This window comes from Gambusia affinis, linkage group LG07 (genome assembly GCF_019740435.1).
Source record: "Gambusia affinis linkage group LG07, SWU_Gaff_1.0, whole genome shotgun sequence".
NCBI lineage: Eukaryota > Metazoa > Chordata > Actinopteri > Cyprinodontiformes > Poeciliidae > Gambusia > Gambusia affinis.
Genome location: NC_057874.1, coordinates 10,366,715 through 10,387,853, shown reverse-complemented (window position 1 = coordinate 10,387,853; position 21,139 = coordinate 10,366,715). Strand labels below are relative to the sequence as shown.

General features: G+C 42.3%; 1 protein-coding gene across 1 annotated transcript; it reads left to right on the top strand.

The window, feature by feature from the left end:
- The first annotated feature begins 772 nt into the window (after positions 1–772).
- On the top strand, positions 773–17,763 carry si:ch1073-335m2.2 (msx2-interacting protein). The gene is made up of 16 exons (XM_044121876.1): positions 773–1,104; positions 2,166–2,480; positions 2,573–2,601; positions 3,486–3,675; positions 3,773–3,927; positions 4,693–4,893; positions 5,972–6,123; positions 6,212–6,337; positions 6,438–6,551; positions 6,652–6,765; positions 6,859–6,959; positions 7,104–14,130; positions 14,778–14,846; positions 14,943–15,137; positions 15,676–15,834; positions 16,719–17,763. Exons 1-16 carry the CDS (start codon positions 1,022–1,024, stop codon positions 16,848–16,850), a joined length of 9,162 nt encoding a protein of 3,053 aa, XP_043977811.1. The 5' UTR covers positions 773–1,021; the 3' UTR covers positions 16,851–17,763.
- Positions 17,764–21,139: the final 3,376 nt, after the last annotated feature.

The following is a 21,139-nucleotide window of genomic DNA, read 5'->3' as shown; positions in this document are numbered from 1 at the left end:
TAACTAGTTGCATTTACTCAGTTACATTTACTTGAGTAACTTACTGGAAAAATGTAGTCTTAGAAGTATATTTACAACACTGTACTTTTGAATTTTGCTTGAGTATGGTAATTTAATTATATTGAATACATTTTCTGGATACTCTAGCCACTTCACTGAATAAAGAACAAGCTTGCTTTAACCAAAAATTCACCAGACACAGACACACACCTGCAGTTTTTGATAAAGTACCATAAGTTTTATCTTTGAATGAATTAATTTGGAAAAAAGTTTCTTTGCCTAATTTTGTTGTTTTGTAATTATATTATTCATATAAATTATTTCCGTTTTGGGCTTTAAAATACTAGAATTTTCACATAACCTAAATTTTTGTTGATGTAATTTTTAAACATTAAATTTCTAATATTTTGATCAGTTACTGGGTACTTCAGTAGCCTTTTTACGAAATATATTTTTTAGCTTTATTTGAGTAATTACTTTTACTTTTGCTTGAGTAGAAATGCTAATACTACTCTTCCCACCTCTAATAACAATGATTAAATCATGCAGAAATTAAGTATATGTATAAATACAAATATATATATAAATTTCAATTATTTATGTTGTGTATATATTTTCTTATTTTCTTCTACTTGTCGGTAACGTAGATTTCTCTAAACAGACATTTTTCTGCACTCGCGCACAAAAATCTTGTATCGATTTGTTTTCGTCATAAAACCGCGTGCTCGCTGTTGCTTACGCCTGCGCCTGGGTCACTCACGCACGCGGCTTGCAACCCGAAACCACCAACCGGGAGCGAGCCCGGTGCGCGTGAACGCGCTCTGATCGAGGACGCAGCAGAAGCAGCAGCAGCAGCAGCAGCAGCCAGTCAGCAGCTAAAGCTACACGGGGAGCAGGCGGTCGGGCCCATATCGTTCACGGAATCAACCGTCGGTCATTTTGTTCAGGCGGACCTCCGACCGGCAGGGGATTAAAAACGTGCGAGATCATATGTGTTTGAAGGGGGAAAGAAGATCGCAAGATGGTTCGGGAAACCAGACACCTCTGGGTGGGAAATTTACCCGAACATGTTCGCGAGGAGAAAATAATGGAGCATTTTAAAAGGTACGTTACGCAAGCGAGAGACCGTGTTTGCGGAGCTGCGCGCGCTGGCTGCAGCACTAACCTTTTCTCGATGCGAGGCTACGCTGCTAGCCCTGCTAACACCGCTAACGTTAGCATTATTAACTATTACTCCTCGAGAGGTTTTCTGGATGGTGCGTGTGCTTTATTACATCGCATTTGAATTTGTTTAAAAATATTTAACGAAAGAGACTAGCCCAGGCGTACATGTTGATATTTTAGAGTCTTCCGCTAACTTTTGCTAACACAAGAAGGCAGTTAGCTGCTAGCCAGCGAGCTACCACCCAGCCAACCATTTTGTGGGAAGTCGACAGGTTTTCGTGATCTGTGCAAGCCAAAAGACAGCCAGGGTCCACCGTTATGATGTGGAGGACTTTTGTTATTTTGATCACTCAAATGCGACTTTTCCGTTCGCTGCCAAACTAATATCGCAGAGAAGTATTTTTAAAAAGCCCAACTCTAAATCATTTTAATGAGCTTTCAGGACTCGGGACCAAATGTTAGCAAGTTGTTGAGCTGCACAGCGTTCAAGTCGGTTGCTGTCACTGAAACTACTTTAAATTGTGGTCCTGTAGGATTAACTTCACAGACCGCGAATCATTGTGTTTTCCTCACTTAAGGTTGATAGACGTCAGTATTTACTGCTTTACTGATCTTTGATCGTTTTTGTTTGCATCGTAATTTAAAGGCCATTGTCATCAATAAACTACCCCAAAGGTAACAAGCGCATTAATTTGTTATTATATCATTAGAGCCAACTTAATTACTATTGTCTTTTTGTTTTGATCAGTTCAGTGCGTTTGAACAGTATTTACAACGCAAAGTGCCATCTTACTGGCTAGGTTGTTTGTAATCTAAAACTGGTTAAAGACAAAAAGAAAATGCAGTTAATTCTTTTTTAGATAATCCCTCTGTGGTGGAGACTATCGTGTTGCCTTCTCTGCTCTTGCATATCAAGTTTGTTCCATACAGAAAGACAGTAGGCTATTTTTGGATACTCTGAATGTAACTCCTTCTTTGTTGTGTCTGTAATTTCCTGTCAGGTATGGCCGCGTGGAGAGCGTCAAGGTTCTGCGAAAGCGAGGGTCAGAGGGCGGTGTTGCAGCCTTTGTGGATTTTGTGGATATCAAAAGTGCACAGAAGGCTCACAATGCTGTCAATAAGATGGGAGACAGAGACCTTCGGACTGACTACAATGAGCCGGGGTCAGTCCCCAGTGCTGTGCGGGGCCTCGAAGACAGCTCCCCCTCCAGCAGTCGAGACGTTGCAGGATTCCCTAGGGGAACAGTTGGCCCAGTGTTTGGCCCACCTGTGTCCCTACACACCCGAGAGGGACGTTTTGAACGGAGAATAGATGGGTAAGTGGACACGGTGTCCCTCAAAAAAATCCAGAGTGCTCTAGGTTTCATTTGAGTGTAAAACCTGTACACATAGTGGGGTTATTCATCAGGGAGCTGTACCTCCAAGGGTCACACAAAGGTAATCTAGAGATCACTCCACTCTTCATCACACCTGACTCGCCTTGCCCATGGGATTTAAGTAAATTAATTTCACTATCATTTGCAAAGGTAACTATATTTCAAGGTGTTTTTTTTACATCTGGTTTGGATTTTACATCCAAGAGGAATATCCTGGTGAGCTGTGGATTTATTATGTGGGATACTACCTTGGGGAGATTTTGGATATGTTTTTTAATCAACATGGAATGTAACCCTGATTTATACATGGATTTGCCTGAAGCTGGAGATAAATTCCAAATATGAAGGATTTACTTTTTGCCTGAAGGATTTATTGAGGTATATCAATGTCCCGCCACTGGCCTATCATTTTTGACCCAAGGCTTGATTATTGGACTACTCCCTTTCCCAATATGTGGATATACCCTGTTCTGGATTTTAAGTTTTAAGCAACTGGATGGAAGAACTTAGAGAATACACATCACATGAAAGACTGAACAAATGCAATATATCCCAAGTTTTCCAAGTTACTTTAGAGTAAAATGTAACTATTTTACTGATGCTATGCCCCGAATGTGGAAGTTATATTCAGAAGGCAGAAAGAGAACGCTCCCGGATCCAAACGGCCGGCTTCCAAAGTTTTTGCCATAATTCTTCATCTGAGGAATTATGAAGAAGGCTGGAACGTCGTGGATGCAGTTCATCATGGACAGAGTGATGTGGATCGTACGGTGGCTAGGTTTATTGTTGCCATTTATCTGGAATACTAAGGTGTGGATGTACTGTACCTGTGCGTGCGACCTCCAAGAACCAGGATGACTGTAAACAAAAAAACAAAAAAAAGCCATACATTTCTACCAACACGCCTAATGGGATCTTTGGACTTTGGAATTATGTGATACCAAGACTCGAAAAGGATTTATTACTCCCAGTCGAGGCATCCGTCTCCTCAGCGGACTGCAGGGCAAACCTCAAAAACCCCTCATTCTCCTAAAAGAACCCCTTTGTCCCCCGGAAGAGGCCCAAGGTCGAGATCTCAAAGCAGATCTTCAAGCTCCGACTCTGTCAGCAGCACCAGCAGCACAGGCAGTGGCAGGTATGCATCTTAAAATCTGAACGTTTTACCTATCAATTGACTTTATTCATTTGTTTGTCCTACTGATTTTTGTGTTTTTTCTGTCTCTGTTTGGCAGCGACTCAAACAGCAGCTCCAGCGATGGTTCCCGGGCCCGCTCCGTTCAGTCGTCTGCTGCTCACACGGCTCCCCAGACATGTTTAGTGATGGACTCTGAAGAGCCTCGGAGAAGCTTTGGGATTAAAGTGCAGAACTTACCTGTGCGCTCCACAGGTTAGTTTGATTAGACATCTTCTCAAATATTCGTCTGGATTCCAGTTTGTTTGGGAGAAAATTGAGTTTTCTAATTGTTTAAAATTACCAGTGGCTTGTATTATTAGGGCATTGTCGGTTTCATGCACAATAAACTTGGATTGTGCTATTATTATTTTAAAATGTGTTTCCACTGCAGGGACCTTCTCCTTTTCCAGGATCTTTTTGTCTGTGGCCATTCTTTTACCCTTGTTGTTTTCACTGTTGGAAGTTGGTGCAAAACAGATAATCAGGGTAGAAGTCTGTCCCAGATAAGAGAGCAGTACTTTTTGGAAAGACTAAAGTGTTAAGGAGTTTCATTTTGGTTGGGTGCTCCATGTTTCCATGTTCTTTCTCAGTTTTTACTCCCCTACAGTTATATTTTCTGTTAATATTGAATAGGATAACTGAAGTAATCTGTATTTTCATTTCAAAACACAACATTTAAGATTCAGCCACGAAATGACAACACTCAATACAGAATAAGAATGTTTGTCTGAGCCGGTCAAAATACCAGAGCTTTGTTTATGTACCTGGAAAGAGAAGGGCAGCCTCTTGAGCACTGTTTTTCCATCCATTTCTTATTAGAGAAAACTGCCACTAAATATGGTGGCTGTTCCAGTTTGACTTAAACACAGGCTACAATGACCTGTAAAAGATTTATCTGTAATTTAGCACCATATTCGGAAAGTCTGTGTTTACAGTTCTGTTTGCGATTTGACTGACAGTTTGACTTTCCTTCTGCAGATACAAGTTTAAAAGATGGACTCTTCCATGAATTCAAGAAATATGGGAAAGTGAATTCAGTGCAGATTCATGGCGCATCAGAGGACCGCTATGGATTAGTGTTCTTCAGACAGCAAGAGGACCAAGAGAAAGCCCTCAGCGTCTCCAAGGGAAAGCTGTTCTTTGGCATGCTTATTGAGGTTACAGCCTGGAATGGTCCAGGTAAGTGGTGACAGATAACAAATCATTAGGACCAGGCTAATAAAAATGTAGTTATGAGAATAAATAGTCATAATACAAGAAAAAAGTCATATTACAAGGTTTAAGTCATTTGACAGTAAGTCAATAAAGTTGTAATAACAGGATAGTGACCTCATATTAGGAGAATCAAATTGTAGTACGAGAAAAAAAAGTTGTAATAGAAGAATAGTCATTTTGACGTTAGTAAATCGAAATGAGAATAGTAATAATAATAATACGGAAAAAAGACGTAACAATACAAGAATAAACTCAATGTTACGAGAATAACATTGTAATATTGAAAATAAATCGTAATTTGAGAATAGTCAACTTACAAGAAAAAGGTATATTACAAGAACAGTCACACAACAGTAAGTTGAAATAAAAAAAAACCCATATTACCAGAAGAAAATCGTAATATTACGAGAATAGTTGTAAAAATACAATAATAACAATTATTAAGAGAATAAAGTTCTAAAAATACGAGAATAAAAGTGTATGAAAAAATTTTTAATATTATGAGAAAAGAGTTAGTGATACGAGAGAAAAAAAATCAAAGTTGAAATAATACAAGAATAAACTTGTAATATTACCAGAATAAAGTCATAATATTAATAGAATAAATAATAATTTTGTAACTCTTGTCAGGTCATATTATGGTATCGGTTTTACCAATAAGGACATACTTAATCTTTATCACATTAGCATCAAATTATTATCAGTAGCAGGATTTTTTAACGTTTGTATAAACTAATGTCTATTTTGAAGGAATCAAGCTGGACATGTCAGACCTTGATAACTCTGTCAAAGCTTTCACCTCATTAACTTTTTAACTTTTTTCTGGTAATTTTACAACTTTTTCCTTCCCCCTTTCAGCCTACGTTTATATAAGGGATAGTAGAGCCCACAAAAGACCCCCTGGAGGGGAACAAAGATAAAAAAATCTTAGTCTGGCTCTAATACTTTGCTGTGAGATGGACATTATTTAAAATGACTGAACTTCCAAAGATAGTTGGATTAAATGTAGCTGGTATGACTGAAACCTGTTTCTTTCCCTCAGAAACAGAGAATGAAAATGACTACAGACCGTTAGATGGACGCCTTGACGAGTTCCACCCCAAGGCTACAAGGACGCTGTTTATAGGCAACCTTGAAAAGACCACCAGTTATCAGCAACTCCTGGACATTTTTCAGCGCTTTGGAGAAATTGTTGTAAGTTCACACACAGATTTATGCTGTGAAACTAACGTTTCCCACCTTACAGTAAGCATTATTGTAATACTTGTCTCTTCCTTTCAAGGACATCGACATCAAGAAAGTAAATGGGATTCCTCAATATGCCTTTGTCCAGTACTCTGATATTGGCAGCGTTTGCAAGGCCATAAAGAAAATGGATGCAGAATATTTGGGGAACAATAGGCTTAAGGTAGTACTTTTATCCCCTGTAAAGAAAGAACCATTTCTTTTCTGTGTTGAATTATTTACAGTTTATGTCTATAAAATTGTTTCTCTACATTTCTTTGCAGCTTGGTTTTGGGAAGAGTATACCTACTACATGTGTTTGGCTTGATGGGTTGGCCCCCAACATCACAGAGCAATACCTCACACGGCATTTCATGCGTTACGGGCACGTAGTTAAAGTAAGCCTCTTTTAAAAAAAAAAAAAAAAAACTTCTCTATGAATTTCTGGACTTTATTTTAGTTCTTCTGATTGTAACTGTGTGCTTGTAAATTTCACAGGTCGTATTTGATAGACTAAAGGGGATGGCGCTCATCTTGTACAACAACACGGATTTTGCTCAGGCAGCTGTGCGGGAGACCAAAGGCTGGAAGATCGGTGGTAATAAAATTAAGGTAAAAAAAAAGATACATAAATGTCTTTATGTTTAAAAAATTTCCTTCTGTCACTTATTTATGTATTTAATTGGTATATTTGTTCATCTATAGGTGGATTTTGCAAGTCAGGAGAGTCAGAATGCATTTTACCGCTCAATGCAAGCCTCTGGACAAGACATTAGAGACTTCTATGAAGTTCCACCAGAACGACGGTAAGTTTATTTCCTTCCTCATTTAATTGCTCCATTAGCATTTTAAGGAATTTAAATGAACCTTTTGTAAATATGTAGAAAAACAAACGTGTGTAATTTTAACATTTCTGAAGTGATTACTAATCTCCTCTATTCATTTCACAGAGAGGATCGCAGACCTCCTTATCATGAGTTTACAGCAGAGAGAGCTTACTATGAGAATATAAGAACCACTGGCCTTTATCCAGAGGAAGCTCGCAGAGAGTACGCCGCACGTAGCAGAGAGCGTTTTCCTGAACTGGAGCATTATCAGGGAGAACACTTCGACCCACGTTATCATGAGGATCCAAGAGACTACAGGGATTACCGAGACCCCTTCGAGCAGGACATCAGAAAATATACCTACATTCAAAGAGAGCGAGAAAGAGAGCGGGAGCGTTTCGAGGCTGATCGCAGCAGGTGGAGCCCTTCGCAAAGAAGAGCTGTCACTCCCACAATTTCCCCTTCTCCATCCGAACGTGCTGCCAGAGACTCAGAACGGCGTGTTTACAGCCAGTCTTCAGAGAGGAGCGGCAGCGTGAGCTCCATGTCACCTCCACATTTGGACAAATCTGAAAAGACCTTGCTTGATCACGCAGCAAAGAGTGAGAAGAGCGCTCAGCCCGATCGCATGGCAGGGGCAGAGAAAATCAAACGTCCAAAAAGAAAAGATAAAACTGACAAAGAAAAGACTGAAAAGAATAAATCAAGGAAAGCAAAGGGTCAGTCCCCGGCTAGCCAGATACCAGAAACGGAGCCGGATGCTGCTTTTGATGGAGGATCTGGAAGAGGAAGGGGATCAGACCAAGATGTTCATGAGAAACCGAAATCTAAGGTGGATGGAGACGCTCTGTCTGGAAACCAGTTAACTGCTCCTCAAGACTCTGTAAAAACTGAAACGACTAAAGGGGACATTGCAGAGCTAGATGGAAAACCCAAACTTAAAAAACAACCTAAGTCTGATATTGGAAACGATGGGAAGGATTCAGCAGTGGATTCAGATCGCCTCGCCGCAAGAAAAAGGCGCTTTGGGGATTTAGGTGGCAAGGCTGTTCGTCAGAAAAGAAGCAGGCATGAGGAGGAGGATGGCAGTCAGTCATCAGACTTTGGCTCCGGTACCACATATGTGAAAGAACCAGACGCAGACAAACACAAAGATCCTCAGCGACGAGATGCACGACTCAAAACAGAAAAAAGTGTCACTCAAAAGGATGGACTAGAGGATCTCAGGGGACAAAGAGAAAAATCCGAAGGTTCTGCCGATCTGCCAGAGTCAAAACGACAACAAGGAAGCACTTCCTCCAGAAGGGTGTCACTAGAGGGAAATTCAGATCAAAGCATTTTAAGAGAGCAAGAACAAAATGTTGCATTCAAGCCCAGTCAGAATGCTGAAATTAATAAAAACGCCAAGACTAAAGAAGACCATGTTGACATTGATCTCTCTCAGAGTTGCCGCAAGCAGATGGAGCAAAACAGACGTTTACACATGCAGCAACAGCGCGAGTCTGACAAACTGAAAAAAGCAGAAAGTCTGCAAAAAAACGAAAGTGAAGACCTGGAACATCGTAGTCTTGTGCATGAAGTTGGTAAACCACCTGAGGATGTCACAGATAATTTTCCATCTCACAAGCTGTCTGACCAGTTCGAAGCCGAGCCCGGGACAAAGAGAGAGCGTTTCTATAGGAGACAAAAAAGTGAAGACCCTGACTGGAGTAGTACCCCTTCTCCGGGACACCAGGTTTTCTCTCAGCATGCTGATGGGGACTTCATGGATGCCTCTCTGAAGGAGTTAAGTCGAAACAATCAGAAGATTCACCCAGAACTTGAGCTTTTGGTCAAAAGGACCCACAACACACAGGTGAACAAGACAAACACCCCCATTAATATTGGGGAAGACGATCAACAAAAGAGGTGGGAGAGCAGAGTTAAGCAGGACCTGCTACCCAACCTGAACTTTTCTAGAGGCGTGGGTAAAAACCTTCACAACCGCAAGCCCTCAGAATTCGGCCTCTGGCCTGATTTGGAGCCTGGGGAAGTGAGATCAGACTCTGAAGAGGATAGAGAGAACAAACCCCTCTCTCCTGCTCCCTCCACCTCTATGCCTTTTTCTGAGAGGCCGAGACCTGATCGGTTTTCAGACCCAAAGCTGGCTCACCTTGAAAGAAACAAATTCTACTCGTTCGCACTTGACCAGACCATCACCCCTGATACTAAAGCTCTACTGGAACGAGCAAAATCTCTGTCCTCTTCTCGTGAAGATAACTGGTCATTTTTAGATTACGATTCCCACTTTGTGAATTTCCGAAGCCAGAAAGACACAGAGAAAGTAGAATCAGCACCAAGACCTACTCCTTCCTGGTACATGAAAAAGAAAAAGATACGAAGTGGATCTGAGGACAAACTGGATGACAGGAAAGAAGAGCCCAAGCCGGAGGAACAGGAACGCAGAGAGCTTTTTGCTTCACGCTTCCTTCATAGTGCTGTGTTTGAGCTGGACTCTAGACGACTTCAACACCTTGAGCGCAAATACGAAGAGTTGGAGCACATGCTGAACCAACAAGCTACTCAGCAAGGAGCAGAGGAAGAACTTGAGACCGGCCCAGTTGTCCTCTTTCACAGCCGTTTTCTGGAGCTCACGCAACTACAACAACAAAAAAACAAGGGTCAGCAGCTGCAGGAGGATAAAGGAAACACAGTTTGTACAAGTGAAAATAAAGAGGAAAAACCATCTGAGCAGGAACAACAAGATTTACGGTCTAATGACATGCCAGAATCTAGTGTGGCAGCTGAAATCAAACCCATCAGTCCTGTAGAACAAGTTGCTCCTGAACCAAAACTGACTCCTAATCTTGTTACTCACTCTGCAAGCAAAGACACACCTTCTTCAGACCAGAAATGTGTGCTACCAACTCCACCCGCTGATGTGTGCCCATCTATGTCTTTTACAAAAGAGGAGACAAAGGAAGACGTAAAAGAAAGTGAAGATGTACCAATGCACTGTTCACCAACTGAGACCTTAAAATCTGAAATTGCACCTGAAACTGTTCCTGAAACTAACATTTCTGAGGAGAAGCTGGAATTTCTTGAAGAGGATGCAAAGCTTTTAATTGATGAACAAACAAATGACCCTGGTTCTCATGAAGAGTTGGTTAGCAGATCAGAGCCAGACCCAAGTCCTGAGATGTCACAACCAGAAGTGCCTACAGCCAGTAGTCCAGTACAACTCAGTGTTGCTGAAGAAGCAGATTTAATCAAAGAAGATCCTCTTTCCACATGTCAAAACACAGTAGAGTCAGAAGGAGAGAAGAAACTTGAAGAAGTGAGTAAAGAAGAGATTTCTGTTGATAGTGATGCAACTGAAGAGCCAGTCTCCTTTCAAAAAGAAAATAAAACAAAAGAAATTAAAACTAAAAAAGGCAGGCAGTCTCCTGCTCAAGTTCCTTTAACATCTGTCTCTGAGAAACAAGCTACACGGAAGAGTGAGCGCATCGACAAAGATAAGCTGAAGCGTGGCTCATCCCCAAGAGCTGAAACAAAGTCCTCAGCCAAGTCTCCAACTCCCGGATCAGATCATGATCATTCAGAGCAGAGCATCCCGATAAGTAGAGCAAGAACTCGAAGAAATGTAAAATCTGTTTATGCAACCCCAGTGGAAGACGATGCACCAACTCGTGGCAAGGAAACTGAGTCACCTCGCTCTGCACGAAAGCGGGGTACAGAGAAAGAAGTTGGGCAGCACAGCACCGAGTCGGAACCACCGACTCCAGCGCCAGCAAAACAACGTGGGCGTCCTCCCAAAAACCGCAAACCAGTTGAAGAGGTTTCAGCTCCAAAAACAGAGAAAATAAAAATGGATAAGGATGCAGATTCAAATGAGTCGGAGAGCGGCGAACGGGTTTCAAGAGTAGCTAAGGGGAAAATGTCCCCTTATCTCCCAAAGGGTTCCTCAAATCCAATACCCTCAGTCCCAGGCTCTAAGAAAGGGGACAAAACTGAAGCAGCTGATGAGAATCAAGTAATGCATTTTACAGAAGCAGATGATTTGTCTTCACAACATTCGTCATCTTCGGGCAAAGATTCTTCAGTAAAATCAGATGTAAAGAAAGGCCCAGAACTGGACAAAGACATTCATGAAAAGTTATGTGAGGGGAAATCGAATGGAAAAGAGACGGATTCACTGCTGGGTGAGGAGAAACTTGCCCCAGAGAAAGAGAAGATCATAAAAGGAAAAGTCAAGCCAACAGGCGCTCCAAAGCCTCATGTTTTTAGGGACCTCCAAGTCATACTAGATGTCAAAGAGGTCAAAGATCACGTTTCCAGGTGCACTACTGCCAACAAAGAGTGCCCTAATGAAGAAAAAGAGAAGAAGGATGTAGACGCCTCAAAGAGCTCTTTCCTACAGGAGCGTGAATTGGAGCAGGCAGTTGAGAATATCGCCAAACTTACCGAACCGGCTTTTCCAACAGAACTACCAACTCCTCCTGTCCCTCCTGCAGAGATAAAAAGTGACCCTGAGGAGGAAAAGCCTTGTAATCCTGCCAGTGAGACAGAGCTGATGGCTGCCATTGACTCAATAACTGGTGAAGACGTAAGTGTACCTCTCACCCCAGCCGCTCCAGTTAGCACAGAAGTTTGTTCAGAACCTGAGGTCCAGGAGTTTGTCCCACCGGTCAAGGTTGAACCTGAAACCGCACCGCAAGAGGAACCCGTCTTCCCAAGTACTCCCAAAAAGAGTTACAATAGAAGGCCCAAAACACCTAAACGCCCTAAAGCCCTAAAGCATGCACGAAAAGACGTGAAAGAAGAATTAAGTGAGGAGTTGTCGGTGCCTTTAGCTGAGAGTCCAGCTTCTGATGTAACGATTGTGGCTGAGAAGCCTCCATCTGCTGCAGCTGCTGCCGTTATCACTCCTACGACCTGGAAATCGGAGGTTGAACTTCCAGTTGTGAAGGCAGCAGAATCAGAGTTACCGTCGCCTGTGGAAGAGCAAACACAAGCTGTGAAACCCACACACCCCCAGGCTAAGAGCCCCATATACTCAAAGCCTCAACAGTTACCAGCTGAGTGTGTTTCTCCCTCTCTGGCTTCCAACAGGCCCAACATCAGGTCCATTCAAACCAGCCGAGCGCCTGTTTCTCCACCCGACTGGCGACACCAGTCTAAGGATCCATGTGTTACCTCTGCACATATAATGTCAGTAGCAGCCAAGGAAAACCCGTTGACCACTTCTGACTCCAACAGCAAAGAGCTAGATCAGGGCACAAGTGACTTGAGGCAGATTCTCATGAAAACAATTACGCTCCCAGGAGGAGGAAGTTCTGCTCCAACCAATTTGCCCAGCCTCCGAGATCAGAATCCATCTGAAAGCAATCCTGCTATCACAGCTGCTCTTCACAACAGATCCCCGCTTCCTGAGAGTAAAACACAGACTCATTCAGTGCCACCTATTGTCCGAACACCCTCCACGTTACCTGGAGAGACTAAATCTGTGATCTCTGTAATTGCTTCTACGGCAACCTCTGTTATTAGTCGCGTTTGCAACCCCCCTGAGTCTGAGGAAAAACCTAATTTAATCATTGGAAATCCCTCCATGGATGTGACTCTGCCCAAAACAGCCTACAGGCCTAGCAAAGACGATGGCGGACCTTACCACGGCCCCTCGTTCAGTTCTGGGTCTTGCTCTGGTCTGCGAGTAAACACGTCAGAAGGAGTGGTGGTGCTAAGCCACTCAGGCCAGAAAACAGAAGGACCCCTGAGGATCAGTGCCAAGATTAGTCAAATCCCACAAGCCACAGCTGGTGACATTGAATCTCAGCAATTGGTGTCGATTCCCCAGATTAAGCAAGATGTTTACAGCCATTCTCAGTCGGGACATCAGAAGGGGTCTTCACAAACTGATCATGGGCATCCTGGTAAACTCCAATCAGCTCTGTCTTCAATTAAACAGGAAAGCAGCAGCTGCAGTTTAGAAAAGATGGATTCAGCTTACCAGGCGGGGCCCCAAGGAGTCGTGAAGCGTCTCCCACAAGGTAACCAGCAGGTAATGGGTTACCACCAAGACTACCTGCAATTAAAACACCAAAAGAAGATGGAGAATGTTGATCCTCATGGTACAGATGTTGCTAAGTCATGCTGGACCTCCGCTGTAAGCCCTGCTATAAGCCCCCATTTACCATCTCCCCCTGGGAACCATGTGGGCTTTGTCACATCCACTGGTGACAGAGGTCCGTCGCATCTTGGAAGCATCAAACAGGAACCACGGTCCCCGAGAAAGTCAGGACATTCTCATCCTCCTTTCACCAAGGTGTCTTCGCCGCTTGGCCCCTCCTCACCCAAGGGGATCCCTGTAATGATATCCTCTGCTCTCAACCCTATGCAGCAGTATATCACTGGTGTCCACCACCCAGAGCAGTCTGTCATTATGCCGCCTCACAACGTGCCTGGAGGTGTGGGACGAATGTCTCCTCACTGCATCTCCCAGTCCATTACAGTGGGTCATCTGGGTCAGGGGGAGGTCAGGGTCAACACACCACCTCTGTCTGTGATGAACTACGTCCACAGCGAGCAGCTTGCCTCTCCGTGGTCTGGTTCCCTGCAGCCGCGGTCGTCCTCCCCCCAGGCTGTCAGCAGGGACAAAGTCCTCAAGGTCAACCACGGTTCTTTGCGGGGCCACGAGGGCGAGCAAGACGAATCCAGACACTTCCACCAAGCTGGGAGACCATCCGCCACCCTGCCGTCAGATACTCGGGGAGCTTTGAGGACTAACATGGAAACGTTTATTGCTCAGAGAGATATGCGAGTGCACCTTCACCAGCAGGGGGAGCGTCTGACACTGGACCCCCATTCTGGACACATTCAAGAAACTCTGCCGCCTTCTTTATCTCCGAGAGCTCACATGTTGCCCAAAGGCGTGTCTGAGAAGGACATAAAGTCGCTGGAAGCAAAGAGGCCGCACTCTCCTGTAATTCAAAAGGACGAAATAATGGCGATCCGGCAGTCTGGCGCTGCTATTGCGTCACCACAACGGGTTCCCCTGATGGCACCGGGACCCAGCGGGTCGTACTCAGGAATGTACCCAAACCGCATGCATTCTCAGATCCCGGATCCCCCTGTTGGGCACAACCAGCCGCCGTTGAACGTCACTCCGTCTATGGTGAGTTCACTGCGCTTCAGGGCTGCAGCTAAACATTATTAGAGTAGTTAATTATTCTATAATTAACTACCATTTTATACAATATTGAAAAATGCATAAGATGCAAAACATTTCTTTTTTAAATAGGAAAATGAACATTTCATTTCCTAAAATGCAATAACTGCATTCCCTTAGTGAACGCTTGATGATTTGTAGCAAAGGATTTATCTGCAGCTAAAGAAATTCCTTGTAATATTTTGTCTTCTATAGTTATATTTATCTGTTTTTAAATCTATATTGTATCTGAAAAGTTAACGTAATGCCAATACAGGCTTATCTCATGAGTATCTTTGATTAATAATTGGGTAGCAAAAGGTGCTAAATAGCAGATTATGTTTTTGGCAGAGTGAATCTAAAACTACGCCATGTGAGTTTTGGTCAGAAAATATTTACAGTCAAAAGAAGGTTGTTTTTCGTAAGCTTAAATGAAATATAAATGTTTTTTTTAATCAAATACTGTACTCTTTTTTTTTTTTTTAAGAGTGAATACTTCAGTTAAAGATGAATCAACTCAAGTACATTTGAAAGTGAACATATAGGTAGCAAAGGGGAAGCAGTAGTTTTCCCTCATTTTATGTCTTTTCTAATGATTTTGTTTTAATCTAAAGGGTGCAGAACTCCAGGTGAAACCAGGTGGAAAGATGACCCAGGCTGTTAATATGGTGCAGTTGCTCACGGTAAGATGGACGTTTGCATTCGTTGGTGGAGTTGTTGGTCAAAACTAAAATAGTGTTCGTCTGACACCCTTTCATATTTCTGTGTAATTGAAACAGAAGTACCCAATAGTGTGGCAGGGCCTGCTGGCACTGAAGAACGACACAGCTGCTGTTCAGCTGCATTTCGTCTGTGGAAACAAAGCTCTGGCTCATCGATCGCTGCCTTTGCAAGAAGGAGGCGCTTTGCTCAGGATTGTTCAGAGGATGAGACTGGAGGCCTCTCAGTTGGAGAGTGTAGCCAGAAGAATGACGGTATGTTGTGTTTCGTCTTACTCCTGCTTAATTTCTTGTATTTTTTGATTACAGTTCAATAAAAAGAGGTATTAAAATCCTTAGAGACTTCTTATTTATGCTTTTTTGTCCCTTAAATGTGTCAGATGATCAAACGAATCTTCTCAGTTGCTTGGTCAAAATGAGTAAATACAAGATGTAGTTATAAAATGCTAATTTTATTTAGCTGTGATAACCAAACTGGTTGCTTAATCAACTCTCATTTTAATTCAGCTACAATTAAGGACTTTGAACTCATGCCACACATCTCAAATAAATTTAAACTTGGGCTTTGAATAGGCACCTTACAGAACATTGACTTAATTTTTTATGTTCTCTTGCTGATCTTGGGATCCAAAGTCATAGAATCAGCTTTGTAGCTGATAGACTGGTAGGCTGATCAATTTCACAGATATTGTTTATCTGTTATGTGACAAAAAAGCAACAAAAAAATAACCAGAAGTAGTTTGTGGCACAGGAATATTTGTTGAGACTAAATGTTGGCGTTGTCTCTCTGCAGGGTGACAGTGATTTCTGTCTTCTCCTCGCTTTGCCTTGTGGACGAGATCAAGACGATGTCATAAACCAAACTCAAGCTCTTAAAGCTGCATTCATCAACTACCTGCAGGCAAAACTGGCAGCTGGTATCATCAATATCCCCAATCCAGGTTCCAATCAGGTGAGACTTGACACATTTGTGAAGGACTTCAATGTTTGGGTTTATTGTAGTGTAATATGCAGTGCCTTGGGGTTGCATGGACCTGATAAAGTGCTTTACAGCCATTTACGACTTATTTGAAGAGGACCTATTATGTAAAATTTACATTTTGCATTTACTTCTTTATACATCTATTTGGTCTTGGCTGCTTCTAAAAACAAAGCACATAAAAAAAAAACACCAGATTAATGTTTTTTGGTGTCTGGAAACGAGCCGTTTCAAAAATCTCCCAATTGTTAAGTTGCATTTGACGGGGACTGCACCGTTACCTAGCAACCCAAGTGGAACTCCAGCACGTTTGGTCAGCTGGTATTACTGCTGTACAATGGATGCTGGAAAAGACGAGCGTTTTGTTCTTGACTTACCATCCAGAAACCACTTGCTGCATTCTTGTTGTTGTGCAGGAGGCTCCACTTCTGCTTTTCAAGTGTATACAGTTGCATAATTGCTTATCTGTTTGCAGCCATTTTCATTTACGAGTGTAAATGTTGAGTTGGGGGCGTGTCCAACAGCAGCTTATTAGGATTTAAAGTGACAAGACGCTCTAAAAAGGCTCGATCTCATCTTAAACTGAGCAAACTGAAATCTGATTATCTAAGATTGATTTTGTTCATGAAATGGGTTTTTTTTCTGAAGCTTGTAAACCTCTACTAACCAATTCAAGGAAGCACAATAGGTCAGCTTTAAAAAAAAAAATGATGGGAAAATTGTGGTTTTGTAAATGAAATATACTTTATAGGGAGAATGTTTAGATCATCTGTGTTTTCCTTTATTGGTGTGGCTCAGCACTGATCTCCTGAATTCACAGGAAAGCGTTTACGTCTTGATGTTTCTCTTTCTTCCAGCCCGCCTATGTGCTCCAGATTTTCCCACCCTGTGAGTTTTCCGAGAGCCACTTGTCTCAGCTGGCCCCCGACCTTTTGAACAGGATCTCCAGCATCTCGCCACACCTCATGATCGTCATCACCTCTGTGTGACCTGTGACCCCTGCCGTCACTGGACGCTCCCGCCCGTGAGCCTCAGGAAACCAGAGGCGTTTGTCCCAGTTTATGTTTCTGTTCCTGGATCCAGTGGAGGGGGGAAAAAAGAAAAAACATTTTTGGATGTACCTTAAACATTAGATTTTTTTACATAATATTTTTGTCTTCTTTTGTTTGTCACTCCTGTCTGGTATATTTGTCCTTCTCAGAAAAAAAAAAACACTCAGGGATGGATCAAACCAGAATGAGTCTTACTTGACCATTTTTCTGCTGTATTTATATTTATTGAAGTTTTATTCTAGTGTGTTGGAGATGCGCTGAAGAAGGAAGAAAAAAAAAAAACTAACATAAAAACTGGTGACTATCTGGGTGGCATCTTTCATTGGTGTTTATTTTTTTTGACTCATTTCTTCACAGGAGGATCATTATTAAAGCTGTTGTGCTCCAACGGTTAACGGGACATTTCATCGTGTAATTTTAAATGAATTATGTACAGACTTCTTCTCGGCCTTTTATCGGAGGAAGAATGAACTTGTAAATCTTTGGAGACCCTGATGAGGACCATGTTCATTCAACAGCTACTTCATTTCCATCAACTCTGCTTATTTTTCTCACTACTGAAGAGGTTACACATCCGGCCTCCACGTCGAACAAGCTTCATTCTGAGGGGTCTTTCAGTACAGAACTTTGTAAATATTTTAAATATTTAAACGTCAGTGGAAAAATGGCGACTTAACAGAGACTTTACCTCCAGGACATGCGAGAACGCAGAGTGTGGAAATTTAGATGGATCTTTACTTTTTTTGATGTAAATACTTGTAACACAAAGAAAGTTGGCAAACTCTGTGGAGTCTGCTGATGGCACTTCATATTTTGTAACTCAAATAAAACTCCAGAAAACATGATTTCAGATGAGGCTTTAGTTCTGGATTTGTCACTTTTTCATCTTTTTATGTGTTTATTTTATAGTTTGTTATTGTCTGTGCAAACCAACAAACAATGCCACAAAATATGTAAAGGAACAAACATTTTCAATATTTTTTATTCCCTATTCAATAATTATTACATTTAGCATAAATTCTGCCTCATAGCTTTGGATTTTAGTTGGATGTGAGATTTGTGGTGTTAATTTTTATCAGACAATATATTATGACTATTACCATGGTAATATTTCTTCATCGCAATCCCCTCTTGATTATAAACAAAAATACAACATTTTATATTAATCATATCAAGGTTTATTTTATTCCCACAGTGGTTTTTTTTTTTCTTTTGGTCAGAAACTTTTCCATTTCTTGCTTGCTAAACAATCTTAAGGAGCAAAGCAGCTTCATCAATTTGACTGGCAGCCAATCAGAAAATGAGAATCAAAAATAACATTTAAATAAATTTTAACTTAATTTTTAAAAATATTTGAAAAAACAGGAAACAAAAATAAGATATTTTTGAATTCTTGCTTTTTTTTTCTCTCCTCTCCAACATCCTGAGGCCCTCATAGCGCCTCCTGCCGGCCCTCATTTTGACAAACACTGGCAGTGATAAAAGTCATTGGGGCCTGCCATGCAAAGCAATGGCAGGAACCTATTATTTTTGATTAAATTAATAAATGTAATTCCAGTACCGAAAAATTACCTTTATACCAGGTGAGTCTCTCTCAGCTGTACTGGGCTGCTTCAAATAATTTTAACAATGCTCCTGTAGAAGATTCATAACTTATAAGTCTGAAACAGGAACAGATCTGAAAAAAACAGTCTGTGTGCTGCACTCAAGAGAGAGATTTGTTTGATGCATCAAAGAGTGATGTCATCATTGCTTATGTCATCGTTACCAGTGGAACTGAACATTCTACTGGTGCATTCACACCAAACACGTTTTGAGCGTCAGGTGAGTCTGGTTGATATTCAAAGTCTATGAGGCGTGTTGGATGTGTCAAACGGTTCAAATTGCGCCGTGCTAGACGCTCTCAGCGCGCCACAACGGCCCTCGACGCGCCTCCACATAGACTTTGAATGCAAAACCAGTCGATCCTGATGCTCAAAACGCATTTGGTGTGAATGCACCATTATATGTCGTGTCACATTAGGTCATCGCTTTTCAATTCCAGTCCTCAAGCCCCCCTGCTCTGCATGTTTTAGATGTCTCTGTTTCAGAACAGCTGATCCAAATGATTGCATGACCTCTTCTGCAGTCATAAAGACCTGCAGAAGCCTGTTAATCATCCACAGATTCAATCCAGGTGTGTGGCAGAAGAGGAACACCTAAAACATGCAGGGCGGGGGAGCCTGAGGGCCGGAATTGAGAAACACTGCATTAGTTCCATCATATTAGGACCAAAGACCGGTCTTAATATAATGGACTCATTGCTTTGGGTCAGGGAGGTAAGATGCTAATTAAGTTTTAGTTAATGTTTGAATAAGGAATAAAGTAGTATTGTTTATGGTTAGGGGAAATGTCTGGGTTAGGCAAAATCGCAGCTACTAAAATTAAGGAAATCAATCAATCAAGTTCTAATTTGGGTCGAAATAGTTTTGACAAACCTGAACAGCATTTTGTTTTCCAAATCATTATAAACAATGATGATGTAATATTAGGGTGTTTTTCTGCCAATTGCGTAGCTGCAGTACATTAGTGGTCTAATGTGTTGAATGTGCATTAGAAACCAATGAGAACCAAAAGTTTATCTTTTGGTTCTGATTGGTTGTTTCTAGACAGTAGCAGAGCCAGAGGTCTTTTCACACATTCTCTGTTTCATATTCTACTGTCAGACACTTTTAACAAATATTCATCTATCCATCATCTAACACACTTATCCTTGCACACACACATTCACACCTTAGGACAATTTAGAGAGACCAATTAATCAATTAATTAATGCCCAGTTTTAGAAAAACCTGTGTTTGGATAGTGACTCAGGTTAGTACCACCTGGGTGTGGGTCGGTGCAAAGGCTGAGCCGGGCATAGATTGGCCTTCATGCCAATGCCAACGTGAAGGCCCTCCATGCAACCAGTGGAGGTTGGTCGCATGGACGCCTGTCTTTCCTCGGACCTCCATGTTTGTGTGGAGGTTTGGCTTTGTGTGGACTCCTCTCTTTGCAACCTGGGTGTGGGTCGGTGCAAAGGCCGAGCCAGGCTATGCATGGAGACCCCTGGTTGATAGGATGTCTGTCCTTCCTCAGACCTCCCTGGTTGATAGGATGTCTGTCCTTCGTCAGACCTCCCTGGTGGATTGGAGGTCTCTCTTTCGTCAGACCTCCCTGGTGGATTGGAGGTCTCTCTTTCGTCAGACCTCCCTGGTGGATTGGAGGTCTCTCTTTCGTCAGACCTCCCTGGTGGATTGGAGGTCTCTCTTTCGTCAGACCTCCCTGGTGGATTGGAGGTCTCTCTTTCGTCAGACCTCCCTGGTGGATTGGAGGTCTCTCTTTCGTCAGACCTCCCTGGTGGATTGGAGGTCTCTCTTTCGTCAGACCTCCCTGGTGGATTGGAGGTCTCTCTTTCGTCAGACCTCCCTGGTGGATTGGAGGTCTGCCTTTCCTTAGACTCCTCTGTTGGTAGGGAGCCTTCTGTTTTCAGGGGGGTCTCTGGTTGGGTGGAAACTCTAGAACGGTTGTTTTCTAGAGCAAGTTTTAACTTCACCTTCAGGTCTGCAACCTGACCCCGCAGAGATTTCACCATTTCCTCCTGTGCTATGAATTTGGAAGCTTGCTCAGTGTGACTTTTGAGCTGCTCCTCGTATTTAAGCCTCATCCTGTACTCTTCAATCATGACGTCTATCAGACCTTTGTTGCGGGAGGCATATTTTTCAGCCTCCCTTTTGAAGTAGTCCAGCTGTTGAAGAATACTCTTGTCTACTGTAACTTTGGAAGATGAAGAAACCTTTGACACATCCTTAATCTCTGGCACATTTCTTTCATGCTCACGTTTGACTCGCAGCTGACGTTCTTTCTCTAACATTTTTTGCAGTTTCTCAATCTCCTCCTGCTGTGATTTGACTTCAGCCTCATATTCAAACCTTCGGTCTCTTTCCACCTCGAGATCAATAATCGTTCTCTGCAATTCTTTTTTAAGATCTTTTACCTGCTTTGTGAGATCAATGACGTGTTGGCTTTTCTCTTCCACGACTTCCACTGAGGGGGTGATCTTGAAGCCAGCAGAGGGAGTTGTTTCCTGCTGGACTTCCAATGATGTTGAAGTCTCCAAGTCGCGGGTAGGACTCGATTCCCCCTGGATCTCTGGTGATTCATCTTCTGGCTCACTGTCATCTTCAAAAGAAAGGACAGCGTCGTAG